Source organism: Xenopus tropicalis, chromosome 1 (genome assembly GCF_000004195.4).
Source record: "Xenopus tropicalis strain Nigerian chromosome 1, UCB_Xtro_10.0, whole genome shotgun sequence".
Lineage (NCBI taxonomy): Eukaryota > Metazoa > Chordata > Amphibia > Anura > Pipidae > Xenopus > Xenopus tropicalis.
Window position 1 is genome coordinate 109379117 of NC_030677.2, and position 24455 is coordinate 109403571.

The following is a 24455-nucleotide window of genomic DNA, read 5'->3' on the forward strand; positions in this document are numbered from 1 at the left end:
AGTCCTTACAATTTTTGTTTGTTTGTAAATAAAGTCCTGAAAACTTTTAGAAATTCCAGAGTAATAAAATATATAGCATTCATAATAAACACAAATCTGTATTGTCATATCATTTTACCATAAACCTAGGTATTTGGACATTTCTTAGTGTATTAATGCTGGGGAAGCAAATCACTGGTACTCAAGTGATTAATATTTGTTACTTAAAGACAATTGGTTTAGATGCTCTTCAAGCTGGCCCTATAGCGGATTTGGGAGATCCTGCACGCTACTATTATGCACTTAAATATACACATAAATACTGTTATCCAGTTCTTCAAAAAAGAATTTGCAGTTCCTGCAAGTTATAGATGCAGTATGAGTGTTTGATCTAACTATACCACATGAGAGATAGTATTCTGTAGTTTAATATTTGTAGCAATAATGAAAGTAAAGCTGCTCTGCAAGATGACAGGCTTACTGATATACATTACTTATGTGTGGGGGAAATTCGGTGGTTGCTGTTTTCTACTGAAAGATTTGGTAGAATATCATCACCATAAAATAACAGCGGTAGTAGCTCATATATGCTTTGACCTATGGCCTGTGGATTAGATCAGTGCACTTTGACCGCTATGGGCACTGGGATAATAAGGGAATCAGCTTTTATGTTGTCAGCTGAACACAAAGATATAAAGAATATACCTAGTTTTGCATATATTGTATGGAATTTGAAAAAGGAATCAATAACATTTTTGTCAACTAAAAAAAGGTATATATATGTAATAATTGTTTAATTACTGATTAGCATTTCTTCTAGACAAATTTTTTTTATTTGACAATGAAATACCTGCCTTGTGTTTTCTTTAGCAACTTTTTCTATGTAAAAGCCAACACATATGGATGAGTGACCCCAAAAATAAGCTGAACTTTTTGCATGTATATATAATCAATGGCAAATCTTATACACTAGAAACAGATGTTCGCTTCTTTCAGTAAAATCTTTCTCCATATTAGTGTAAAACCAACCCGCAGAGTATAATACTCAGAGGAAAGTACTAATTGCAAAATTGACTCTACTAATTGCAAATTATCTGTGGCACTTTAGATAGTCCTGTTTTTAGTTCTCTTGGCTCTACAAGAGGAATATTACTACAATAAGGCATGAATAATCCCTTCTATTGAAATGCATATGTTTAATGTAATAATGAGTAATTTAAATAAAAAATGATAAAAAAAATACATTTAGATTTCATGATCCTTTCCTTGTTTTGCTAGTAAATGGTATTACTAGTAATATTACAATCAACTGTTTCCTTTTTGAGCAAGAAATTGAGGGAAAACCTGTATCCTTAGCGACTTTTTTGTTTTTTTTTCTTTAGGAAAAATATGCATTTTTTGAAGCACTAGTTTTATCTGATACTTTCATATTATTATCATCCATTATTTATTTAGCACCAATACATTATTACAGAGATTATACATCATTTACCCCAGTGGAGTTATTATTTGCAGTATATTATTAGTATTACATGCCTGTATGTGTTTATAGAGTGTGGGAGTTTCTGGAGGAAATCTACTCACACGGTGAAACATACAAACCCCTTGCAGATAGTGGCCTGGCTGTAATTGTACATACAAGTACCACATTTTCTATATAATATGTGTATTATATGACTGCTAAGTTCTGATGACAAAGTCCTTCCCCTTTGTCATTATTGTACAGCACATCAAAATGTATTTAATTTTATATCCAGACCTCTCCTCCCAGGATTTTTTTCCATTTAATTTCCTTTTAATTTTAAACCCCAGTTTAAAGACAACCAAATAATTGATTCAGTAATAACTAAAATCCAGATCAGTAGCTCAAATTTCCCAGCTGACTGGTGGTATTGATTGACACTCCAACACAGACCATAGCCATGAAATGGGGAAACATGGATTTTATGTAAGTTCCTTGCACACTTGTTGACATGGAGTCAATATACTTTTTATAAGCCTTTGTTTAAATAGCATTAAACATAATATGCAGCACTTTGCAGAACTGGCTTTGTTACTCATCTCATATAAGTCCCTTTACAAGGGAGCTTACAGTCATACAATGCTATGATAACCAGGGGCCAACAATTTTGATAGTATGGTTCTTGGAAAGTGCAAAAAAAAAAATCACAAGGGCAACATTTAAATTCCATTCTTTACTCCCACATCTCAACAAAGTTCGCTTCACACACCCAAACCCATTAACTTTGCAGGGGAATGGTGGTCCTCTCAAATGTATGTATGTATTTATAACTTTATTTATAAAGCGCCACAAGGGTACGCAGTACTGTACAATCTTACAATTTACAAAATTACACACAGGAAATACCAAAGCTCAACCAAGATGACTGGGAAGAGACATCTGTTACCATGTATAACTGCTTTTGCTCCATCAAAGGTAGGCTAGTAGAATATAAAATCTATTGCCATCTTTATGTTATGCCACTATGGCTACCTCAGATGGCTTGTGCCCCTACAGATCACTGCCCCAGATGTGGAGCAGTTCTGCAAACTGTTCTGCCACATCTGTCGCCACATCTTTAGGCTCTGGACAGCAGTAATTAACTAACTCTCAACCTAGCTTTTACTGTAATTGCTTTTGCAACTTGCTTGCTGGGAGTTCCACAGAACCATTCAAAAACCATGCACTGGATGGGCCCCTCCCTCTCTACCATTATGACCTGGAGGAATTTTGGTAGGAACTTAGTAATAAAATGCATTTTATTACCCTGTTTAAACTCACACAAGAAACTAGGGGCATGGTCACTATATCTGACTTGATCGGTAACTGACGAGTCTCACATCTATACATTCTCTTTAATCCTCACAGAGGAATTTTGCCTCTGCTTGAACCTTGTTTTCTAATCACCTCAACTGGTAACCACCATACTACGCTTGATCTGCTGTCAGACCTAGAAACTGCAACATTGTATTTGTCATTTCACCTGCACCATGTATCAATAATACTGTCACTCGCAGTTACTAAGTCTTGTTAGGAAGTAAAGCTACAACCACAGCACAACAAGGTAGCAATCATAATGTCATTGTGCTTGGTTAATGTTTTTATTTTATTGCAGGTATTCAAGAATCTCCTGTACCAAATGGTCATTCACTTCCAGGAAGAGATTTCTTAAGAAAACAGATGAGAGGTGACCTCTTTACGCAACAGCAGTTGGATGTATTAGATCGAGTGTTTGAGAGACAACATTACACGGATATCTTTACTACTACTGAACCTATTAAGCCTGAGCAGGTATTGTACCTATTTTACTTTCCATTTCATTTTAATTTAAGTTTAAGAATGATTTTATAAGCTACAAGGGAGAAAATGATGTTAACATTGTTGTATGTTTTATACAGTTTAACTGATGATAGTTTCATTCATTCATTGGCCTATGTCTCTACCTATGCAGAAGAAATATTTTATATGCTGTATAAATATACACAAACACAGACACACACACACACACACTATATTACCAAACGTATCCAGACACATAATATGGTCAAAAGTAAAGTCCTCAGTTGGAACACCTAGGGGCACATTTACTAATCCACGAATCCGAATGGGAAAAATTCGGATTGGAAACGAACATTTTGCAATTTTTTCGTCGCCGTTACGACTTTTTCGTAAATTGTCGCGACTTTTTCGTAGCCATTACGATTTGCTCATATATTGTCGCAACTTTTTTGTATTGAGTGCTCGTAAACGGTGGGCAAACCTTTCAGACTTTGCATGATTTTGGAAGCCTCCCATAGGACTCAATGGCACTCTGCAGCTCCAACCTGGCCCAAGGAAAGTCACAATACTGAAGCTTGAATGAATCCGAAACTTTCGTACTCGGCGCGACGGCTACGGAAAAGTCGCGACAATTCGCGCAAGTCGTAACAGCTACGAAAAAGTCGGAATGGCTACGAAAAAGTCGTGACAATTTACGAAAAAATCGCGAAATACTGATCATTATGAAAAAAACACATTCGGACGCTTTTTGGACGTTCGTGGATTAGTAAATGTGCCCCCTAGTAATAAGTTCTAAGCTATCCATATCAGCAATGTCAGCACAAGAACTATTCACAAGGGAGTGTGGGTGAACACCTGCACAAAAGTTTTATGTTGCCTTGAGCAAATGCATTGACTGGAGTGGTGTAAAGGTCATTGCCATTGTACTCTGGAGCAGTGGAGACTGATGGGAGTTTGATCACATTTGGGATGCCAGTTGACCGCTACCTGCCTGCATGTGTAATGCCACCCTTTTCATGATTTGGCCATGGTTTCCTGGTTCCAATGAATGCAGTACTAAATAATACAGTGCATGACTTTATGGATGTCCCTTTGCTGTTTTAGCACAATAATGAGCCCATGTGATGTATGTACAGAACTGGTTTGCTTAGATGGCTGTAAAAGAACCTAACTACATTGCTGCACTATCCTAACCTCAACACTAATGAACGCCTGTGTGATGAACTGAAATGCATGCTACAATCTAGGCCTGACTGCCCAGCATCTGTGCCCAGGCTCGCTAATGTGGCTGAATGGAAGCAGATCTCCCAAATAATGCAGTGAAAATTCTTCTCAAAAAAATAAAAATTTTAAGAGAAGTAAAAGAAGGAAACCTTTCTATTAATACCCTTGGATTCAGAATGAGATTTTGAACAGGCAGATGTTTGGATACTTTAGGAATACAATGTTTGTTAACATATAGGTCACAGAAAGTATAATTAACACTCCTCAAACACAGACAAAATGACACTCATCACTCAGTGATGGGACAGCAGAAGTTGCACAGACTTCAAGTATCCACATATGAACATCAGAAGGGATGAGTGCAAGCTGAAGGCTTTTTAATATAATTAGATCACAGAATATTTACATATATTAAATTATGTGTTAAGCATGCACACGCATCCAAATACTTTTTTTTAGGAGAAACAAAGGTAAAATGTGACATTAGGTTAATGAAAGTAGCTTTGAAATAATATGATTTTGTTATAGTTGGGCTTCCATAGGTAAGTAAAATGAAATGCTGCAGCAGTTCTTGCAAGCTTTGGGCTGAGATTCTAACTATGTTTATAAAAGCCATTTAGACCACAGTGGTTTGAGATTCTATCTGAAATTTCTTGATGATTTTAAGCCCTTAACAAGATTACCTTGCAAAATTACTGAGATAGGGAAGCTTAGCAAGGCTTGCACGCTGCAGCACAGTTACAATGGTATTTCAAGGCAAGTTTGTATATTTAGTAACATAATACTGATAAGCACTAATGAGAAAATGGCTAAAATAAAAAAGAAATATTTTGGAGTGATATTATCCTTGTAAGCTTTTCCTATTTGCAATGCAGTGTTTTCTCAGTGCACGTTGAAAGATGCTGTATTTTCTGTTCTTTGTGCCAGTAGCCTGCTGTCAAGTCAGTAATACTTTCTGCAGCTATCAAACCGCATGAGTATGCCCTTGCTCGCCTTTGTCTGAATCTGTATTTGCATGAGGCAAAAGTAGGAAGCAGGTCAGGTTCTAAGATGCTCTTGTCACTATTACTGTAGGATTCATGCAAGTCTTCCCTCCCCCTTGTCTTGTTAATGAAGTAGCAATAGGTATTTATATGACATTATAAAAAACAAAGAAAAGTTTACAGTCTAAAATGAATGTAGTGAAAGTTTTAATCTGTTATGCCTAATTATCAGTTATTTCAATTTTCAGGGCATCACATAAATAATCTGTATGTCCGCTGGGTTTTTTTTATCATAATTAGACAATGTTATATTAAGAGTTAAGATTTTATTGGATTCTTAACATAATCCACTGTCAAATGAATTTGCTGCAAACTGGAAATTCTACTTCTCCCTTTGTAGAATATTTTTCCAGCCAGCAGCAGGTTGAACACTGAAAGCAATCATCTGATTGGTTGCCATGAGTTACTGCCCAGGTGCAAATTTGCCCAATTCTCATAAATGACCCCGAGTGACTTCTATCAGTTCCTGCTCCTAAGGAACATTTAGTTTAATTTCTCTATGACATTTACACAAAAACTAGACAATGTGGGGACCATTTACTACCTGATTATTTTTCCCCAATTTGGATATTTAGCACAAAAAGTCATGGGAAAAAAAAGTCACAACTTTTTTCGAGATCTACTATGTGTCCAAGCGGCTAAAAATCCAAATCCAACAATTTTCCAGCTAAAAGTTGCTGAGATCTTAAAAAAGTAATTGACAGATGTCCCATTCCTTTCCTGAAAGATCCTTTCTGCAACTTTTTCCCACACAGACTTTTTCAGTTTGGATTTTTTTAATGTCAGACATTCCTGGAAATTAATTTAGCTGAATTTTTAAAAATAAAAGTGAGAAATGTTGGAGATTTAGTAAATCTGGCCCAAATATTCATATTTAAATTGCATTACTTGTGCCCTAAAGATTAAAGTGAGCTCCCTATACTGCATCACATGTTAATTGATCTTCCCTGAGGTATCTATTGTAGTCAAACAGACTTTTGTTCAACTTTTCAACTGTTCTACAGAAGGTTATGCTTCTATTCTTATCTATTCTTTCTTCTTATTCTTTTTATAGATGGACCTATATATTGCCATGTTATTCTTTTGGAAACAATAGTTCACTTTCCTTTTCTTTTTCTAATTCATTTGTTAGTTGTTTATCTCTACCCTTGGGTTCTGGGGTACAGAGCTTTTATTTTCTTTTTTTTGCGCCTAGATTTTAGTTTGACATGTGTATAATCTGTAATACTGTATTCTAAGTGTTTATTGACAATACAATAAAAAAAACAAAATTAACATATTAAGCTCCATACTGGTTTTGCCTACCCAATAACTGAAACTCTAATAGAAATAGTAGTGTTAAGTGTAACACTTAATTAAAACTAGATTAAAACAGTAAAAAAGGGTTTACTTAATTTTTAGTCCTTCCTTTTAGATTTTCTCACAATTACCAGTCTCTCACAATGTTGATAAGATAATGTTATCTTTATTTGTTCAAAGCATTTCTGTGTTTAAGGGGTAAAATGAATTACAAGGCCACTACAATAAAGGCCTCCTTTTAACTAGAATTGTTAGCTAATTAGCTAATCTGTATACAATTTCACCTTAATTTTTTCTAGTTAACGCTGAACTTTTTTTGTAGCAAGTAATTAGGGATGCAGCTATCATATTTCACCTTCTTGTAGAATCTTCTATACGGCTTACAATATTTAAATGTTACTGGAAATCTACATGGAATATTCGACATAGAAAACTGTGAATCATATAAGGCCATTATCAACCTTCTTAAAGGGTACAGGTATCAGTGTTAACATAATCTTATAATTTGTGCTTACATTTATCCAACAGACCTGGAGTCTGTTGACATATCTGTACTTAAATATAGCCATAAATTCCAGAGAACCTAGAACTCACTAAAAACAGCTTACCAATAACAGCAAAGATACTCCAGATTTCTTTCCTGGCTATGAGTTTCATCATGTCTGTCACCCTCTGCACTCCCTGTTCAGTTGAACAAGTCAAATAATTGTGTTTCACTGCACAAGGATTGGTATCTGAAAACAAGTACAGCAATCCTTGTATGAAAAATGTTCTTTGTCCATTTAAATTAGAAAAAAAATCAGCATTTCTTTGCTTCCTTTATTAATAACTACTAATGGATCATTGTTTTGTTTTTATTGTGTCTACTTCTGTTCCATCATCAATTAATTGAGCATTTATTTAAAGAGAGAATATGAGCTCTGTATAAACAAACCCTGTCCTTCCATCACTTTTGCCTATTTCTCAGTTTTGCAGATAATGAAAGATCATTATATAGGGGGTTTAAAATTTTTATCTCTGTCTCCTATAACAATTGCTGATACAAACTATGTATATATGTGTGTGTTAGTCTATATATATATATATATATATATATAGACTAACACACACACACATATATATATATATAGTGTTTTAACACAATCAAATTAATTGGGCTCATGTTGAACATGGGTTATATTGCCCCTATAGTTCTATGTATGCTAGCTGCTATATGTAATATATGTATAGCAACTTTTAATACACAAGTTTTCAAAATGTAAGTCCTACTTACACATCTGCATCTATCACCCATCTCAAAAGTTAAAACATCTCTTTAGTTTAGAGCACTGTTTTCACAAATGATAACATTTGCACAAATGCTGACTGGATAATATCAGTTTTATAATTTATCTACCTTGAAAGGGTTGTTCTTAACTGTAGGATAATGAAAGCCAAATTAATCAAGTCCACATACTTTTGCACAACTTTTAGACTTTCCTTTTTTATCAGTACTACTGTGTTTAGCAGCTTTACATGCTGAAACAAGGAAACAAAAGAGATAAATCATAAGATACTCATTCAGTTGGTATTAAAACAGTGAGGATCTTTACTAAAATAGTGCAACATTTCTCCAGGACAGCAGCTCATAGCAACCAGTCAGAAAGTTGCTTTTATTGCTGTACCAATAGATCCTAATTGCTGGTTAGATGCCCTATGTAAGTAGTTATGTTTGATGAGGTATTATGCTCAGCAATACTTTTAGATGATTTGATTTTAAACTGGTACAAAATTGCATTTACAGATTCAGTAATGGTGAAATCATAATCTCTGAATATAATCGAAAGGGATTAGAATGCAGCTATTTCAATCTGTCATATAATATTTTGGCAATGCCAGCAGAGTTCCTATGTTCAAACAGGGTTGTTCAATCTTTCTTAATAACCAGATAAGATATAACCTTTTATGCTCTTTAAAATACTAGAAATGGTAGAGTGTGATCATTGCAAGTACAATAATATAGTAGGATCATTTGTCCAGTGCAGGGCTCATAATGGAAAAATATTGTCAAACACCTACAGAGAAAAGGACATGAAAGTAAAATGAGCTTTAATCAGTATAGTGCAGCAAGAATAGCAAACCCGCATCTAATTGGCATCTGTGGATTACTGGAGCAGGGCAAAACTTTTCTGAGGTTACTACACAACTCATTGAGACTTAGCATGTGGAATTATTAAAGGATCATACAGGGAATGAGTCAGTTTGCAAGAGGCAAGACTAGAATTTAGTCTAACTGGGAAAAAAAACCCATGTTCTCATTTGCTGTTATGTTTTAGGTTTTCATGGCTGTCTATAAGCTTTCTGGTCATAATTTTCTTACCATCTTATTTTAAGAACACATTGCCCCATTTGAAACCACAAATAACATAGAAAAAGTCTGTGATGGTTCTAATTCATACAGGTCACGGTATATCTGTAGTAAGAAGTCAAATCAACTGGCCTTGCTGTGTTTTTCTTAAAGAAGTTTTGCTAGTCATCCGAATGGCTTTCGTTCTGAATTGCGAAAGCCAGTTGAATGACTAGCAAACCTTCTTCAGGTAAAATACAGCAGGTCCAGTTGATTTGACTTATTACTGCAGATATAAGGCAGAAAAAGCTAAGATTTCTTTCACAAGCTAATAAAAATACTTTATAAAATGGATTCTGACATTAAAGTCTGGGTTGTTATTATATGAAATATGTTACGTTGACATTTGCCTATGATGTTCAGAGGTTTTGTCTCTGCTGTACAAATGGTTAATAGTCAATGATCCAGATCTAAGGTATATTTGACCTAGACACAGGTTCAAATCTATAGCCTTGTAGCCTTCAGTTCAGTTTTAATCCTCTGTTTCATATGGCAACATGTTCATTATATGCTCTTTGAATACACATGTTTTATTGATTGATATATCTGGGATATGTTTTACATCCTGTTTTATTTTGCAGTCCAAGTGATTTATGTTTTATATAGAAAAATGAAGCTTTGTGTATCAAATAGCACAAAATAATATATTAGGTTACAGCGCATATTATTGTGGTTTAGGTTTTAACATATGGAACATACCTTGAGAGTTGTACTTATTATAACACTGATGCAACCAATAATTTCTTGGCAAGCTATACTGCACTTATGATGACCATGGACCTGATTTTTATAGATTATTATGGATTAATAATGAAAAAATATGAGCAGGTAACACTAAAAACTTTTGCTAATAGATATACTCTTCTTGCAGAATTATTTTCTATAACACTTGCATGTTTGTAATATTCTTCATATTCAACAACACAAGATTCAGTGATTTTTATTTCAAGTGGAAGGGGTGGCAGAGTGGAAGATAAACAAAGTAAATGAACACCAAGAAGTCCCAGATTGCATCTGCATGTAATATTCTTTGTAAACAAAGGCAATTATTTAGTAGAAAACAGTGGTATTTAAATGTGAGGTTAACTTTACAATTGTTTTTACTATCAATAATATTTTTGCAGCTCTTTTTTTGTTAGAATATGGTGGCACCTCATCTTCTTTTGTGGTTGTGTTTTATGGCAAAATTCTTTGGCTCAGTATAAAAATTTGTAATACTACCATACACGGCATGAACAAAAACCAGTCCAGGTGGATCCTATTGTTTGGTTCCGGAGCCTATGGAGAACTTTAACATGCTTGTAAAGCTATACATACATGGCATGACCAAAAACCAGTCCAGGTTGATCCTATTGTTTGGTTCCAGATAGTGATGGGCGAAATGTTTTGCCAGGCATGGATTTGCGGTGAATTTTTGTGTTTCACCATTGGTGGATTGTTTCACAAAACAGATGGAAAAATTCGCCGAGCGGCCAAAAATTGCGACAAAAGAATAGCCATGGGCGACAAAAGAATAGCCGTGCGACAAAAGAATAGCCGCGGGCGAGAAAAGAATAGCCGTGCAACAAAAAAATAGTCATGGGTGACAATTTTTTTTGACGTGCAACATTTTCGCCGTTTCGCAAATTTTTCGCCGTTTCGCGAATCTTTTGATAGATTTGCGAATTTTTCAGTGAAGCAAAATGGGACAGATTCGCTCATCACTAGTTCCGGAGCCTACGGAGAACTTTTTAGGAGAGAGACACATTAACATACTGATGCACTCCTATATTCTCATTTTGATTATACACTGTCTAATAAGCTGCCAGCTCAGTCTAAAGGAACTAAGTCAACAAATTTTATTGGCCAGTTTTACACATTGTAGCTGAGTTTCAGATTTTATAGAATTTACTGCAATAAATGGTTTGACATACAACTGTTTTACCGTGAAACTAGAGCAGCCACTAGTCATGAAAAAATGACATTTACTTTATATCCAATGTAGCAATACATCGGCCCTTGTAGCAATATTCAATGTCTTTGTGCATCCCTGCCCAGTGAAAGTGCACATAAAATAGATTGGACACCTTATTAAGCAACATATGAGGATTTAACAATTTAATAAGCAATTGCATTCTAAATGAGGTGCCAGCATTTGCAACTAGCCTTAGAAACAATTTGTTTGCTTGTTAATTTGTTTGAATTCTGTAAGTACAGCACATCTCTTTACTGCTATCATGAAAGACTGGCAAATCCTTCCATATTTACTCTCAGTAGACTATTAAGCAACACAGGCTATTAATTTGGCTTTTGAGTCTTCACTAAAGCCCATAAAAGCGCACAGTTGTCAAATGGAGTTCATTTTAATTTCCTTTCAATCACAGTAAATTATTCAGGTGATAAATCAGCTGGGGCAGCCTCTTCGCTGTAATAGAAACCCTAATTCCTGGCTAATTATCCAGCCCTTTGCTGCCAACAGATCAATACCACTACAAAATAGAAAGGGCTGTGGGTCTGCAACTGGATTGACAAAGACAGAAAGGCAGCTGGGAAAATTGTGTCGTCAAAGTGACCTTCTTCTAAGTTCAAAGATCAAGAGAGGTTAAACAGCACAGATTTTTTTTAAGGAATGTTCCTGCAATGAGAGACAGATTTGTGCAGTGCAGCCCCAGCCCACTGTCATTCTCAGCTGTTAAGGGATGGTCCGTCATTTGTTCATCATGCATGTGTCTAAATGGTTTGTCTTTAGGGATCAGTCATTTTTCCTAACATTGACTGCGTCGTTCATTCATCATGTCAGCTCTGCCCTTGACCTTCGTCCTTCAGAACAGGTTATTAGATTTTATCCTATTCACAAGATCAGCCACAATATAGACACAACTGTTACATTTTGCAATGGAACCTCCGTCAAAAGTTTTTAACCTAAGAGAAAATAGAGTTGTGAATGAAATTCTGTGCAAACTATTATGAGATTAAGGGGAGGGTCCTACATCCGATTCCAGCCAGGGTACCACCTTTAAGGAGTTTGTATATTCGACTTGTGTGTTCGTGCGTTTCCTGTCAGATAAAACTGACCATAGTGTGAATGCAATAGGGACCTTGGATTGTAAGCTTCACTGTTTTGAATGATCTATAAAATGTGTAAAGAGCTGTGAAATAGGTCAGTGCCCTATAAATGAAAAACACACAATAATAATACAGCTAGTTCAGTTAACATCCAACCAGTTTTAAAGAATTATCGAATGCCATTTGAGGGATACTGCCAGTTGTGCTTGAATTCAGCTGGAAGTCTGAAATATTGTAAAAACCTGGTTGGTTGGATGCATTCATGTTATTAATAAAACAACAAAGCTACAAACTCCAGCAGCAAATGAAACTGGTTTTAGCAGGGAGGGCGGAAACAATGTTGTTGTTACAGTGCCGGTTTGTCTTTCCCTGACCTAGGATATGAACCTGAATCTGACATAAGCAGGGTGTTGAACCTTTGTAGGAATCCCCTATTACATTCCAACTGACTGCAGTTTGAAATTATTGAACTGTGTCTAATAGATATTGCTTAAATTTCAAATGAGTTGAATGATAGACACAGAAATACACTGTAATATATGTTGATTTCTTATACGGAGGGATTATTTGATTTGTCAAGCTTTGGTTAATACCCATAACATTTTAATAAAGTGTTTAATGACATAGTGATTGTACAAAGTGTTTATAGTAGTTTTTTTTTATTGTCAGATATTTCAAAGGAAACGAAAACAAAAAAATGGAAACGAATATAAAAAGTATCTACTTTACCACAGATATTTTGTCTGAGTATTAAAAATACAAGGCAAATTAATTTTTAACAAAATCAAATGTACCACTGGCAAAAAATTTCTAATTGCAGTGAATGGCCGTAAGTGGGCCCCATGGGTCACAGATTTGCTCCACTTATTGCACCAACACTTGCCCCTGTGGCGTTCTTAATGAATCTTCCAATCTTAAAATATAGCTGCAGGGTTTTAAGATCAGGTATAACTTCTGTAGCATACTTTCACTTGGATGGGAAATATTTGGAAGGTCAGGTGTGAACACTTCATGGCTGCAACTCTCACGGGGAGGAAAGCACTGGCACTTGCCTGGTACAATGTAAAGCCAACAGCCAATTAAATGCTCCAAACCCCACCTTATACTCACCCCTTCTTATTTGCAACCCTTTAAATAAACACACTTTTTGGGATAGAAAGACCACAACTTTATACAAATGAAGTAAGATATTAACACAAAATGAACCATTTGAAAATAAAATAACTTTACATAATACAGTTCACCCAGGAATGCTTGCTACAATAACACACTGGAAGAATTACCTGCAGTGCCAGACCCCTGCAGCATGTGTTAGCAGGCACTTTAACTTTACCCATCTCCTGGGATCTACCCTAGAGTTTAAATAAAACTGTCAGCACTGGCTTGAAGCCATCTTACCCTCAGGCCTTCTTGTGACAAGAAAAATGGGCTAAACTGAGAACAAAACTAAAACAAACAAATGCCAATATTGTGGAGAGTGGAAGGGATGCTGCTGGTCCTGATGCTGCTAAGGAAGAGGCCGGGACCTCCCCCTATAATGTCACTTCCTGGTCGTTCTGCTTTTCGTGCCTCCCCCCCTCCTCCTCCAACCCTGTCCATTCAGCTGCCTGCTTCCTTGTACCCAGCAAGGCTCGTCCCCTGCATGTAAGATACAGAGCGCCCTTTCAGCCTGAAACTATCTTTGAACAACAGAAAATGCTGAGTGAGGTGCTCACATGTTACATGTTAGTTTTTAAGGGGTGATTATATTTACTGGCTTCCGTACAATTGAGGTGATTATTATGCTATGTTTTGGATATTTTATATCATTAGAGGGTCAGCACATTCAAATATTTTGTTGGTACTCAATGTGAGGCCTTTCTCAATTATTCATGTACAGGTATATTACCAATACTAAGGTGCAAAGAGCTCAGCTTACTAAGCTTACCCCCATATGTAATAAAAGGAACTAAGTTTGCCCAGTTACTATGGGTTACTGCTCCTGGGCAAACTTAGTGCATTTTATTACATAACCTCATTTGTGTGTTACATATTTGCTGTTTCTATTGGTGGTTAAGGACAGTGGGGATTTTTATTGGTGAAGTTCTCTTTTAACCCTTTTGCTTATAGCATATGCTGATTAGAATAAAATGTGCCAAGAGTTTGCAGTGCAGGATCATCACGTTATTACATTATAAATCAGTAATTCTGCATTTGTACTAGACTGATCATTTTAAGACCAGCTATTTCATAGTGCTTTGCAAGTCTAATTTGCTATGGCTCAAAATGCTTTTGTTGGTTATTTATAAAAGATGTAATTATGCAACACTTACATAATTTGTTATTATATCCCATATGACCTAGAATCAGATAAAGGTATTTTGTGTACTTTCCATTCTGCAGAATGACAAAAGCCTATTGTACAACTGTACTAGAGTAGTTAGTATCATCTAATATTTCCACAAAATTAAAACTTTATCACAATATATGTAATACAGACGTTTTACCTGAGTTATTAATTAAGAATATGCAGGTTATTGTTGTGCAATTAAAAGTGGAAGTTACACACTAAGAAATCTACACCTAAAAATACATTGCAATAGTTATTCTGCATGCGCCAGCACACACAAAGCACGCTGAATCAGAACACGATCACAGTGGGGGTGATCTTGTTCTGAATATTACCTTGTGGTTTCAGCAGGTTCGTTGGCTACCACGTTTGGATCAGGTTGAGTTTTCGGGCGGCTCGGCAGCTCAGTGGCGCGATTTTCGACTTGCTCTTCATCATGAGCCCCACAGCCGAACCTCGGTAAGTCCACGTGCTTTTTACAAGCAAGTTTGGAGGGTGCTTGCTTTTTCAATTATCCTTCTTTTGGAGGATGTCTTGCTGCCGTTAGCTGTCATTTTTATGTTGAACCTCAAAATGACATGAAACCACTACTTCGATTTTGCTATTTTAATTATTACAAAACCCCCATCTGTCTTTCTTGTTTTCAAGGGGTTATTTCCCTGACTTATAAAAAAAAAAAAAGGATAATGGTGGATATAGCTGACATTCCGGTTGAACATGATTTGGAATATTTACGTATATGTATGCTATGGACACATTTTCCCATAATATAAGATAATTCCCCATGAGATAACTATACTGAATTGCTTTGAATTGTGGGAATAATGTTTATATTTTTGCTTTCCCATCACTGCACAATTTCTACCCCAGTTTTTGTTATCATTATAATAACTAATACATCTATGAATATAAATAAATATATATATATATATATGTAGACTCAGAGAGATTATTAAGCAGATATGACGATTTAAAGTGGGAGTATTCTGTATACCCTTTTCACCCATTTGTGCTGTTCAAATATTCCTTATGCATGCAAGCTGAAAGTTTGCTAATGAGTTGCTACTAATGTCCTTTACATATACTGTACAGAGCCAACTTGTGACATAACCCTTTACAACATGTATCATTCCCAGGAGTCCCTGCTGCAGTGAAGCTTACAATCTTTCACACACAGTCATACAAGAGAGAATTTCAGCCCATTAACTTATATATGTGTGTGTGTGTGTGTATTTAATTCCCAAACTATAAGTTAGTGTAAATATAGAAATATTGATTTTATGTCCTCTGCATAGAAAAGTATTAAAGTGTTTAAACTTATGTGTGGATTTTACACAACATTAGATGTCAGAAGAGGAGTGATGGCTTAGCAACATGCTTTTATTTAATAGCAGCTATCAGCAATCTGATAGTTTAGGATTTATTGTAATTCCAACATTAAGGAACAGCATGTTGGCTGTGCCATAACCTTCACTGGACCAGATAAGAATCCCTCCATATTTTATACCCAGACATTGTGAATGTTTTCTTAAGTTCTGTAGAGTTGATTTTTCTTGTTCCTTGCTCCAGCATTCAGATAGATGCATCACTGCAAAGAACATATACACTATGCATTATGCATTTATGTATATTTGTGTTGATGCAGGGAGAGTGTACACAACAATGTACATAATATTCATAATATTGTGGTTTTGTAACAGTGAACAATCTCCGCAAGAATAAAACAGAGAAACAAGTGTATGTCAGCTAATAAACAAAACCCTCTGTATTCCGTCACAGTAAAATAGTCCTTTTAACCAAATAAGTGTTGACTGGAAAATATAAAAGTACATGAAGAAAACATGAAGAAAAGACATTCTGCTGATAAGGGTTTGATGCTATTGTGTAAGAATATCATAGTTTCGTTTTAATTAAGTATCAGTAGTTTGTAACCAGAATTGGCTGAACATCTGTTTATAAAATGAGGCTCACTAGGGACCTTGGACCCAGCTTATTTTCCACTTTGCTTTTTCCGATGCCACATATATTTTACATAAGCAAATCCCACCTCCTAACGCATTCCCATGGACGTACAGCTGTTCAATCTTTTTCTGCTTTTATTTTTTTGTACTGCAGCCGGCAGCATTACGGAAGCCAATTTAAACAGCAAATGCAAATATTTTCCATCTCTCACTTGCGCTGCTTTGTGCTCACGGGGCAGTCTCTTTATTGTATATGTGTGTGCTTGGAAGAGATTTACTGCCTTGTGGCATGCCACATGTCTTAAAAATTACACTGCCCATTTTCTACTGAAATAATTTCAACGAAGAGTGGCTCCTATTACAGCCAGAGATGTAGGGACGTCATGATTTATCATTATTTATGGTCCCAGGGCCTTGTTTATGCACGACGGGTTAGGTGCGCCGGATAGCAATGCCATTATGCAAATGACATTGAATGTCCTTTCTGAGCCTAAATAATTTTTGTGTTGGACGATTAAACCTCATCTGTTATTGATATGGGCTGCAGTCGGGCTATTAAAGAGTCCCAACAGTACTTACTCCCAGTAATGGGAAAATTGAGAGGAAGAGACTAAACAATTGCCTCAAGTGTGCTTTGATTGTCTAGTAGGAGTCGAACATAATAAACCCCCTTGAATGGAAATTGTATTTGCTACTTAGGGATAAATAAAGAGGGGAGAAAATGCAATAAATTACATTTTGTGATTTGAATAGGCACACCAGAGCATTTACTTTGTTTTCAATTTATACATTTTATTTATTTTTAGGCAAATAGCAAGTTACCAGGAAAGGTTTCTATACAGGGCATAATCTATTGGACAAGGCAGGGGGAATGAGGGGAGGGTGAAGGGGCACATAGGTGAAGACTGGGAAGAACCAATATACTCTGTGAACAAGGCAGCTAACGTCACAGGTTTTCTCCATCTCTCGCTCCCTTTTTTTTTTTTTGACACAGCTGTGCAGTCACATTTTGATCAGTGTTGATAGCTTATGAATTCCAAAATTGACAAAATTTACAGAAAAATGAGGATAATCCATCTTCCTTAGCAGCCTGTCAGGAGCTGGCTATACTTCATAATCCTCAATTACAGATGCTATTTTGAGACATTTACATGCAGATATTAAACACAAATGAAAATGAGAAACAAAGAGAGAATGGAAAATCACACATTTATATGTGTAAATAGTGAAAGGAAATAAGAGAAGGGAAGGAATGTTCTATAGATATTTTGTTTTTCAGCCCCTCTCTTATGTTTAGGGCTGTGCTGCTTTGTTAATGATTTAATGTATGTATGTATGTATGTGCTTAGATGAGTTTACATTGAAGTTAATTTCTGGCCTAGAAGATGTTAAAAAGTAACTGTATATGAATGTGAGAATGAAAACCTTGATGCTGAGATATAAATTAGTTTCTGCTACTCTGATACAAATCATGGTGTGTGGCTGTATGCTAGTTTAAAAATATCTTTTGAATGTTAAGTCAGAACTAATGCATTTGCTCAAGCCTTGCTATAAGCTTCCAAACTCTTCATTTATGGGGAAGATTTGAAAATATTGACTAAGAATAGAATTTATACTTGGAAAAAAGTAACAATAATTAAAACGTAGGGATGAATGAATGTTTTTGCCTGATACAGACTCACTGTGAAATCCTCAAGTAATTTTTCATGAACCTGTGAATTTCGGCATGCATTTGTTTTGCTGGAAAAAATTGTGCGCTTTTTCTCCCTTCAGAAAAAAGATGAAAGATGAAAAATGTCCATTGACTTGAATGCGTTTGGCGTTAGAAAAAAAACAAGGAAAAACTCCCACTGATAAAAGAAAAAAATGCTTATTGGCTCCAATACATTTTGAAAGCCATTTTGCAAATGTTTCAGTGTTTTTGCAAGTTTCCCTCATCATTATCAACAATACTAATTAGAGTTGATTAGCTGATAGCAAAAGGGAATATATGCTTACCTTTGCCTGCCTTTGCATGGTTTTATATTAACTGGGGTGTGTACATTACTTTAATTAGCTCTTAATATGTGGCACATGCTATGATTCTTTAGTAAATGAAAGAGGCACTCATGTTTCAGTGATGGGAACTGTGTTAGTATCAGCATCAGTTTTCCAATTTCCAAGTCAAGAGCTTAACTTACCTACCTGCTGTTACAGATGAGCACATAAATCACAACTTGCATATATATACATATACACATACACATACATAGAATCAGTATCATGTTAAGTATTCAGACAAGCTCTGGCAACCTGAGGCATATGGATTGCCACTTGGGTGTCTTTTTCTTACATTATTAAAAATGGTTAATTGAATTAAATTAATTTGAGATTGACAGCCAGTATTTTAGTTGTCAGGTTAACTGTATAATATATTATGATTCCCTTTGGGAACTAAAGATTATTTTACTTTGCATGTTAATTGGAAATTTTTGCCTTCTCTTGAAGTTTAAGATGATACTATTTTTTATTACTTGCCGTTGCTGAATTTCAGTCTTAATATGGCTAACGTTTTGAGATCAATTAACAAAAAGGTGCACATGATACATCAATTAATTTAAAAAATAGATGTTTGGATTAGTAGAGTCATCACAGTTTTGGCCTCAAGCTAATAAATGGGTTATAACTATGAAACAAACAGGGGTCACTGTACGCGGAGCAGTCAGCATTTTGTTGGTTCAGGTTGCTCTTGTGTTGGATCATAAAACTATTTGCCAAATTGTTTTCTTAACTGATGTCACTTGGGGAAGCTTATTTATCTAGATTCAAATCTGTGAATTTTAGAGTTATTAATCAAGTGAATTAAACTTGAAATTTTATCATACTTGAATGTTTATTTGTTAAAAAAAAACATGGGTCTACAAACTCTCAAAAAACTTGATTTGAAAAAGTCACTTACATTTTGCCTAGGACAACTACCTTTATAAATCTAATCTTATAATCTAAATAATTATAAATATTAAATATGAAACATTCAAATTTTGGAAACCCTAATTTAAATTCTGGATATTATTATTATTATTTTTTATATATATTTTTATGTATGGAGTGCAAGTAAGTTGGCATACACCCATGCAGACCCAGGGAGAACAAACCCCTTGCAGACAGTGCTGTGACTGGACCTAAACCTAAAGACCCAGGCGCTGCATAGCAGAAGTGCTACCCATTGCTACCCAGCCGTATCAGTATTACATTATTTTGATAAAATCCAGCCTGTGAATAATATGTGTTATATAATCAGTTTTATGGAAAAATTTGGACCACCACTTATGTGGTAATAATGAAGACCAACTACTAAGTTGCTATGAATAGGACATTCCATAACATACTAAAAGTTAACTTAAGGGTGAATATGTTTCAGGTTTAACAGGAATGTGTCACCAGTCCTGTATAGACCTAGACATCAACAGCTTTCTTAGTGCAGGTTCCCCCATGCCTCCCCTAAACCCACTGCTTACTAACTCTGTTGATCTCCGACATAGAAGGCACAGATTTCAAGATGACACACAAAAAAACCCCGTAAATACCCTCAACATGGCACTTTTTGGAAAAAAAGGCAAATTTAATTTTAGCCCCTTAAACAAACTCCAACACAGGGCAGCTTTGTCAATATTATTGTGCTTGGGGGCAGGCAATGTTCTCATAGGCTGGAGGACAAAAGTACAGTAAGCAGTGTCCCAGTTATTAGAACATCCATAATCACATTGTCATTCAGGAAGCTGCTCTGTATAGGAGATCTGCAAAGTCAGTAAGCAAGGGTGCTAGGAGGAGGTAGGGGGTGGTAGGAAAGTTTGTCGATATCTTGGTCTAGGGGAATAGTGAAGCATTCCTGTTAAAATCAGAACGTGTTAATCTCTTTAATTTCTAATATCATGTTAACATCAGTAGTGATGAGCGAAATTTTAAGCCAGGCATGGATTTGTGGTGAATTTTTGCGTTTCGCCATTGGTAGTTTGTTTCGAGAAAAATTGCACATAAAAAAAAATGCCGTGCCTCAACACAATTGTAATTTTTTGATGTGTGCGCCATTTTTTTTACACGCATCATTTTCTGTGTTTCGCAAATCTTTTCAAAGTTGTGCGAATTTTCCTGCAAAGTGAAAGGAACAGATTCGCTCATCACTAAACATAAGCAACAATGTCTTCATGGTTGTTAATACTTATTTATCCCAAATCTAAACCCTGTGTTTGGTTTACACCGTAATGGTGTGACAGAAAAAAAAGAATGAATATACGTTTTCCCTTTTATTTCCATCACTAGAACCTTGATGCTAACCTAATAGAATCCTAAATACTTGCTAACTATAGCTTTATTGCCCTGTAGCAGAGCATTAGAGACTGCTTTATCAAATGTATTTTTATTAAAAATGATTTATTAATATTTTTCATTTCTAGACAGAATACTCAGCCATGGCATCGCTAACAGGGGGTTTGGATGAAATGAAATCTAGTCTAACAAGTCCATCTTCTGCAGACATAGGTGGATCTGTTCCCGGACCTCAGTCATATCCTCTCGTAACAGGTAATGTTGTACTTCTGCAGTTTATATTAATATAAAGGCAACTTAATACCATGGGAATGGTTATAATAACTCATGTAACAAGGTTCATGGGACACTTCTAATGGCTAGCTTCTGTATACCAGTAAAGACAAAACTCCATGTACAACTTTCCACTTGCATTTTGGATTCCATTGCTGTAGGCCTTCTTCTCCTTTGTTTCCAAGGGGAAATGCTTGTAATGTGTATCCAGAGTACCCAGGGGCTTAGAGGTGGAGGCCCATTCCAGAAATCAAGTGGTGGCAGATCTAGGGCGCTGTCTTACACACTACAAGACTCATGGGTCACGGGTAATAGCACAACAATCCATACAATATTCTAAATTATTCTTTATGTATGCCCTGCTCTTGTTACCCTTCAACTGCAATATTTTCCCTATTGTGTGGTTTTTCCATAAAAATGCTTTATCATCTCATCAGACAGCTAATTAAAAACAATGGTATGTAACTGTAGTAATGTCCACTGAATGGTATTTGTTGGCTTTCAAGTTATAACTGAAAAAAAAATCTAGAACTTTGTGAATAGTAAAACCTTTCATTGGACACTGGACTCTGACTACAAGGGCCACCATACATGTCAGTAGTAGACCCTTTTCTCTAACTGCAGGGCACAAGTTTGTGCCTTTGTGCCACAGTTACTGGTAAACGTGGGATTTATTAAAAATAAATCTTTTGTTTGCAAATAACTTGATTATAGTTATAAATTATAAAACTATATAGCAATCTACTGCAGATTAAATGAAATTAGATTACATATAACTCCTCAGTTAAAAAATAACTACCTGCTTTGAGGCCACTGGTACGCAACATCCAATGGTTGAATAGCAACATGGTGCTGATGAGCCAATGGTTGGGGATCACCGCTCTATTCTAAGCACTCTCTGGATTTCTCTTCAAAATATAACATAGTCTTGTTAAGCATCACCCTTCCTGGATAAGTATTCCGCAATATAAAATGCATATCCCTTTTTTGCTACCATATTACTGACCAACTAAGTTTGGCTAAAAAGTAACAATAAAACAATGTCATCTTGAGATGTCTTTACTACAATAGATATCTGGATTTTATTTGAAGATTAGTTATGGTTCTAGTACATTTAAACTTGTCCTTGTTTGTTTTGTGTATTAGAATTAGTTTCATGGAAACAAACAACCCCCCCCCCCCCAAAAAAAGTGTGTTTTTTTTTCCTATTTAAAATGTCTTTGTCACAAAAGGATTGGGCTATAGTGGAAAACTTGAGTGCTATTTATATTTTTCTGCAACATTAAATATTAAATTGAAAAAAAAAAAATTGTGCTTGCTGCCACGGTTCATAAACGCTTCCTCTATTTGCAAGGCAATGACTTGAGCCTATTTCATTACTGCTACAGTCAGCACATTTATAAGATCCTTGATTGTTATTAATTACCTGCAGATGCATTTTCACAGTGTTAGGTTGCTGACTTCAGCTCGGTTCTTATCACATTAAGACGGCAAAGTGGCACTGCAACTGATACCATAACAGGGCATTTATAAAATAGGCACAGCTCACATACACGGACAGTATAAAAGAATACAGTCCTGTTAAAACAAAAGGGTTGCAGCAGTGAATGAGAATAGGTATTCTTCAATTACCCATACCCTATATTGGACCTGACATAGAACACCACAGTCCAGAGAACTACACTTATGGGGAGGGGGGTGGCTGAGGTTAAACATAAAACAGATTATAATGCAGTGGGTGGGGGTGTCGAGTCATAAAAGTATTCTTTTTAGTTGATCACATGGCATTTTTCTCTGTGGGAAAATGTATTGTTGAATTTATTGACCTCCACCAGAACCTGCCATCGCTTCCTGCCAGGTTTGTGACAACGGTAGTCTTACGGAGACATGCATATGTTAATTAAGACAAAGACTCACCTTAATTATATTCATGTACATAATATGCTAGAATAATTATGCAAATTCAGTTACAATTATGCTAATGAGGTATGCCACTGAGGTGTTATCATCTTCCTCCCAAACAAGCACATCTTTTCTTTACACTATATTTAAGATACACATACTCCTTTAAACCCTTTAAAGGGATTGGTAATGCATTTATAAATACATAATTATTGACACTGGAAGTTATTAGGGGTTTTGTGGAATAAACTGCCCAGTGACTGTGTTGTAATTTACTTCATGGACAACATAGTACTTCTTAAGATTGTCATTTGCATTGAAATATAGATCTATGAAATAAGTGATTAAATAATGTTTACCTCAGAAAGCAAAAATAGATATGCTAGTGGGGATAACCTTCTCGTAGCTGTGAAACCTATCCTCCAACCAGTATAACGAGCAATGTGGTAGTTAAGCCACATTTGCCGCAAATATTGCTGCAGTTTCTCCTGCATATTTTTAATCTGTATGCAAGTAGCCACTGTAGAATAACAATTTAACATTAACAAAAATGCATTGGTGAGAAATGATTCAGAGGCATGAGAATTATCACCCATAGAGCAGAATGGTGTTCAAAGCAGTAGAGCACAATCTACTAAACTGCTGCAGGTATTAGGTTTTATAAATGCGTAAGTTTGTTAATAACTTTTCTGACTGTCCAGAAAAATTACTCATGGAACTTTTGATAAATGGAGAAAATATCGAACTGCTGGGAATCCTCCAGGGGGGAGATTTATTAAGACACAAGCGCTCGGAGCATTCATTTGAACGCTCCGAACGTATTTTCGCCGATTTTTTCGCTCTTGCGTGACTTTTCCGGAAAGGTTCCAAGAAAGGTTCTGCCTCTGTTAACAATTGTTCTGTACGAAAATTTTGTGACTTTCGGATCGCCAATACGATATTATCGTGACTAATAAGATTTTTTCGTAAGCATTTTCGTGATATTTGCGATCTTCAGAAATTATTGTATCCAATCCGAATTTTTCCCATTCGGGATTCAAACTCGTGTTTTAATGAATCGGCCCCTTAGTGTTGTCTGTCTGGACTGGCTCAATTGCATGATTCCAGTTGGAAAACCCTACTCTGTACTTTTGGTACTCTCAATCCACTACTCTTCTTCTCTTCTCCCCGTATTAAAGGTTTGGAATGCTAGGTGTCATCTCACTTCTTACTTACTTAATACTAACTCTCTGTTGAAAATCTCTAGTCTAGACTCTCCCCTGCCCATTCAACTAAAACAACCCTTACTAAGGCATCAGAAAGTTAAACAATAATCTGCAAACCACCAAGATTAATGACTCCTTTATGTCTGCAGACTCAGAGGCCAACTTGCATCAAAATTCTCTCTTCACCTTTCTGTATAGTTGCGCTTGGTGCTGCTTGGTCCTTC

At 35.8% G+C, this 24455-nt stretch overlaps 1 protein-coding gene across 1 annotated transcript in view; it reads left to right on the plus strand.

The window, feature by feature from the left end:
* Positions 1-24455, plus strand: part of pax5 (paired box 5) — a 120718-nt gene that overhangs the window by 50955 nt on the left and 45308 nt on the right. Inside the window, exons 6-7 of the mRNA XM_012953200.3 lie at positions 3096-3271; positions 20980-21106. Coding sequence (XP_012808654.1) covers positions 3096-3271; positions 20980-21106 — 303 coding nt within the window. The remainder of the gene's footprint in view (positions 1-3095; positions 3272-20979; positions 21107-24455) is intronic.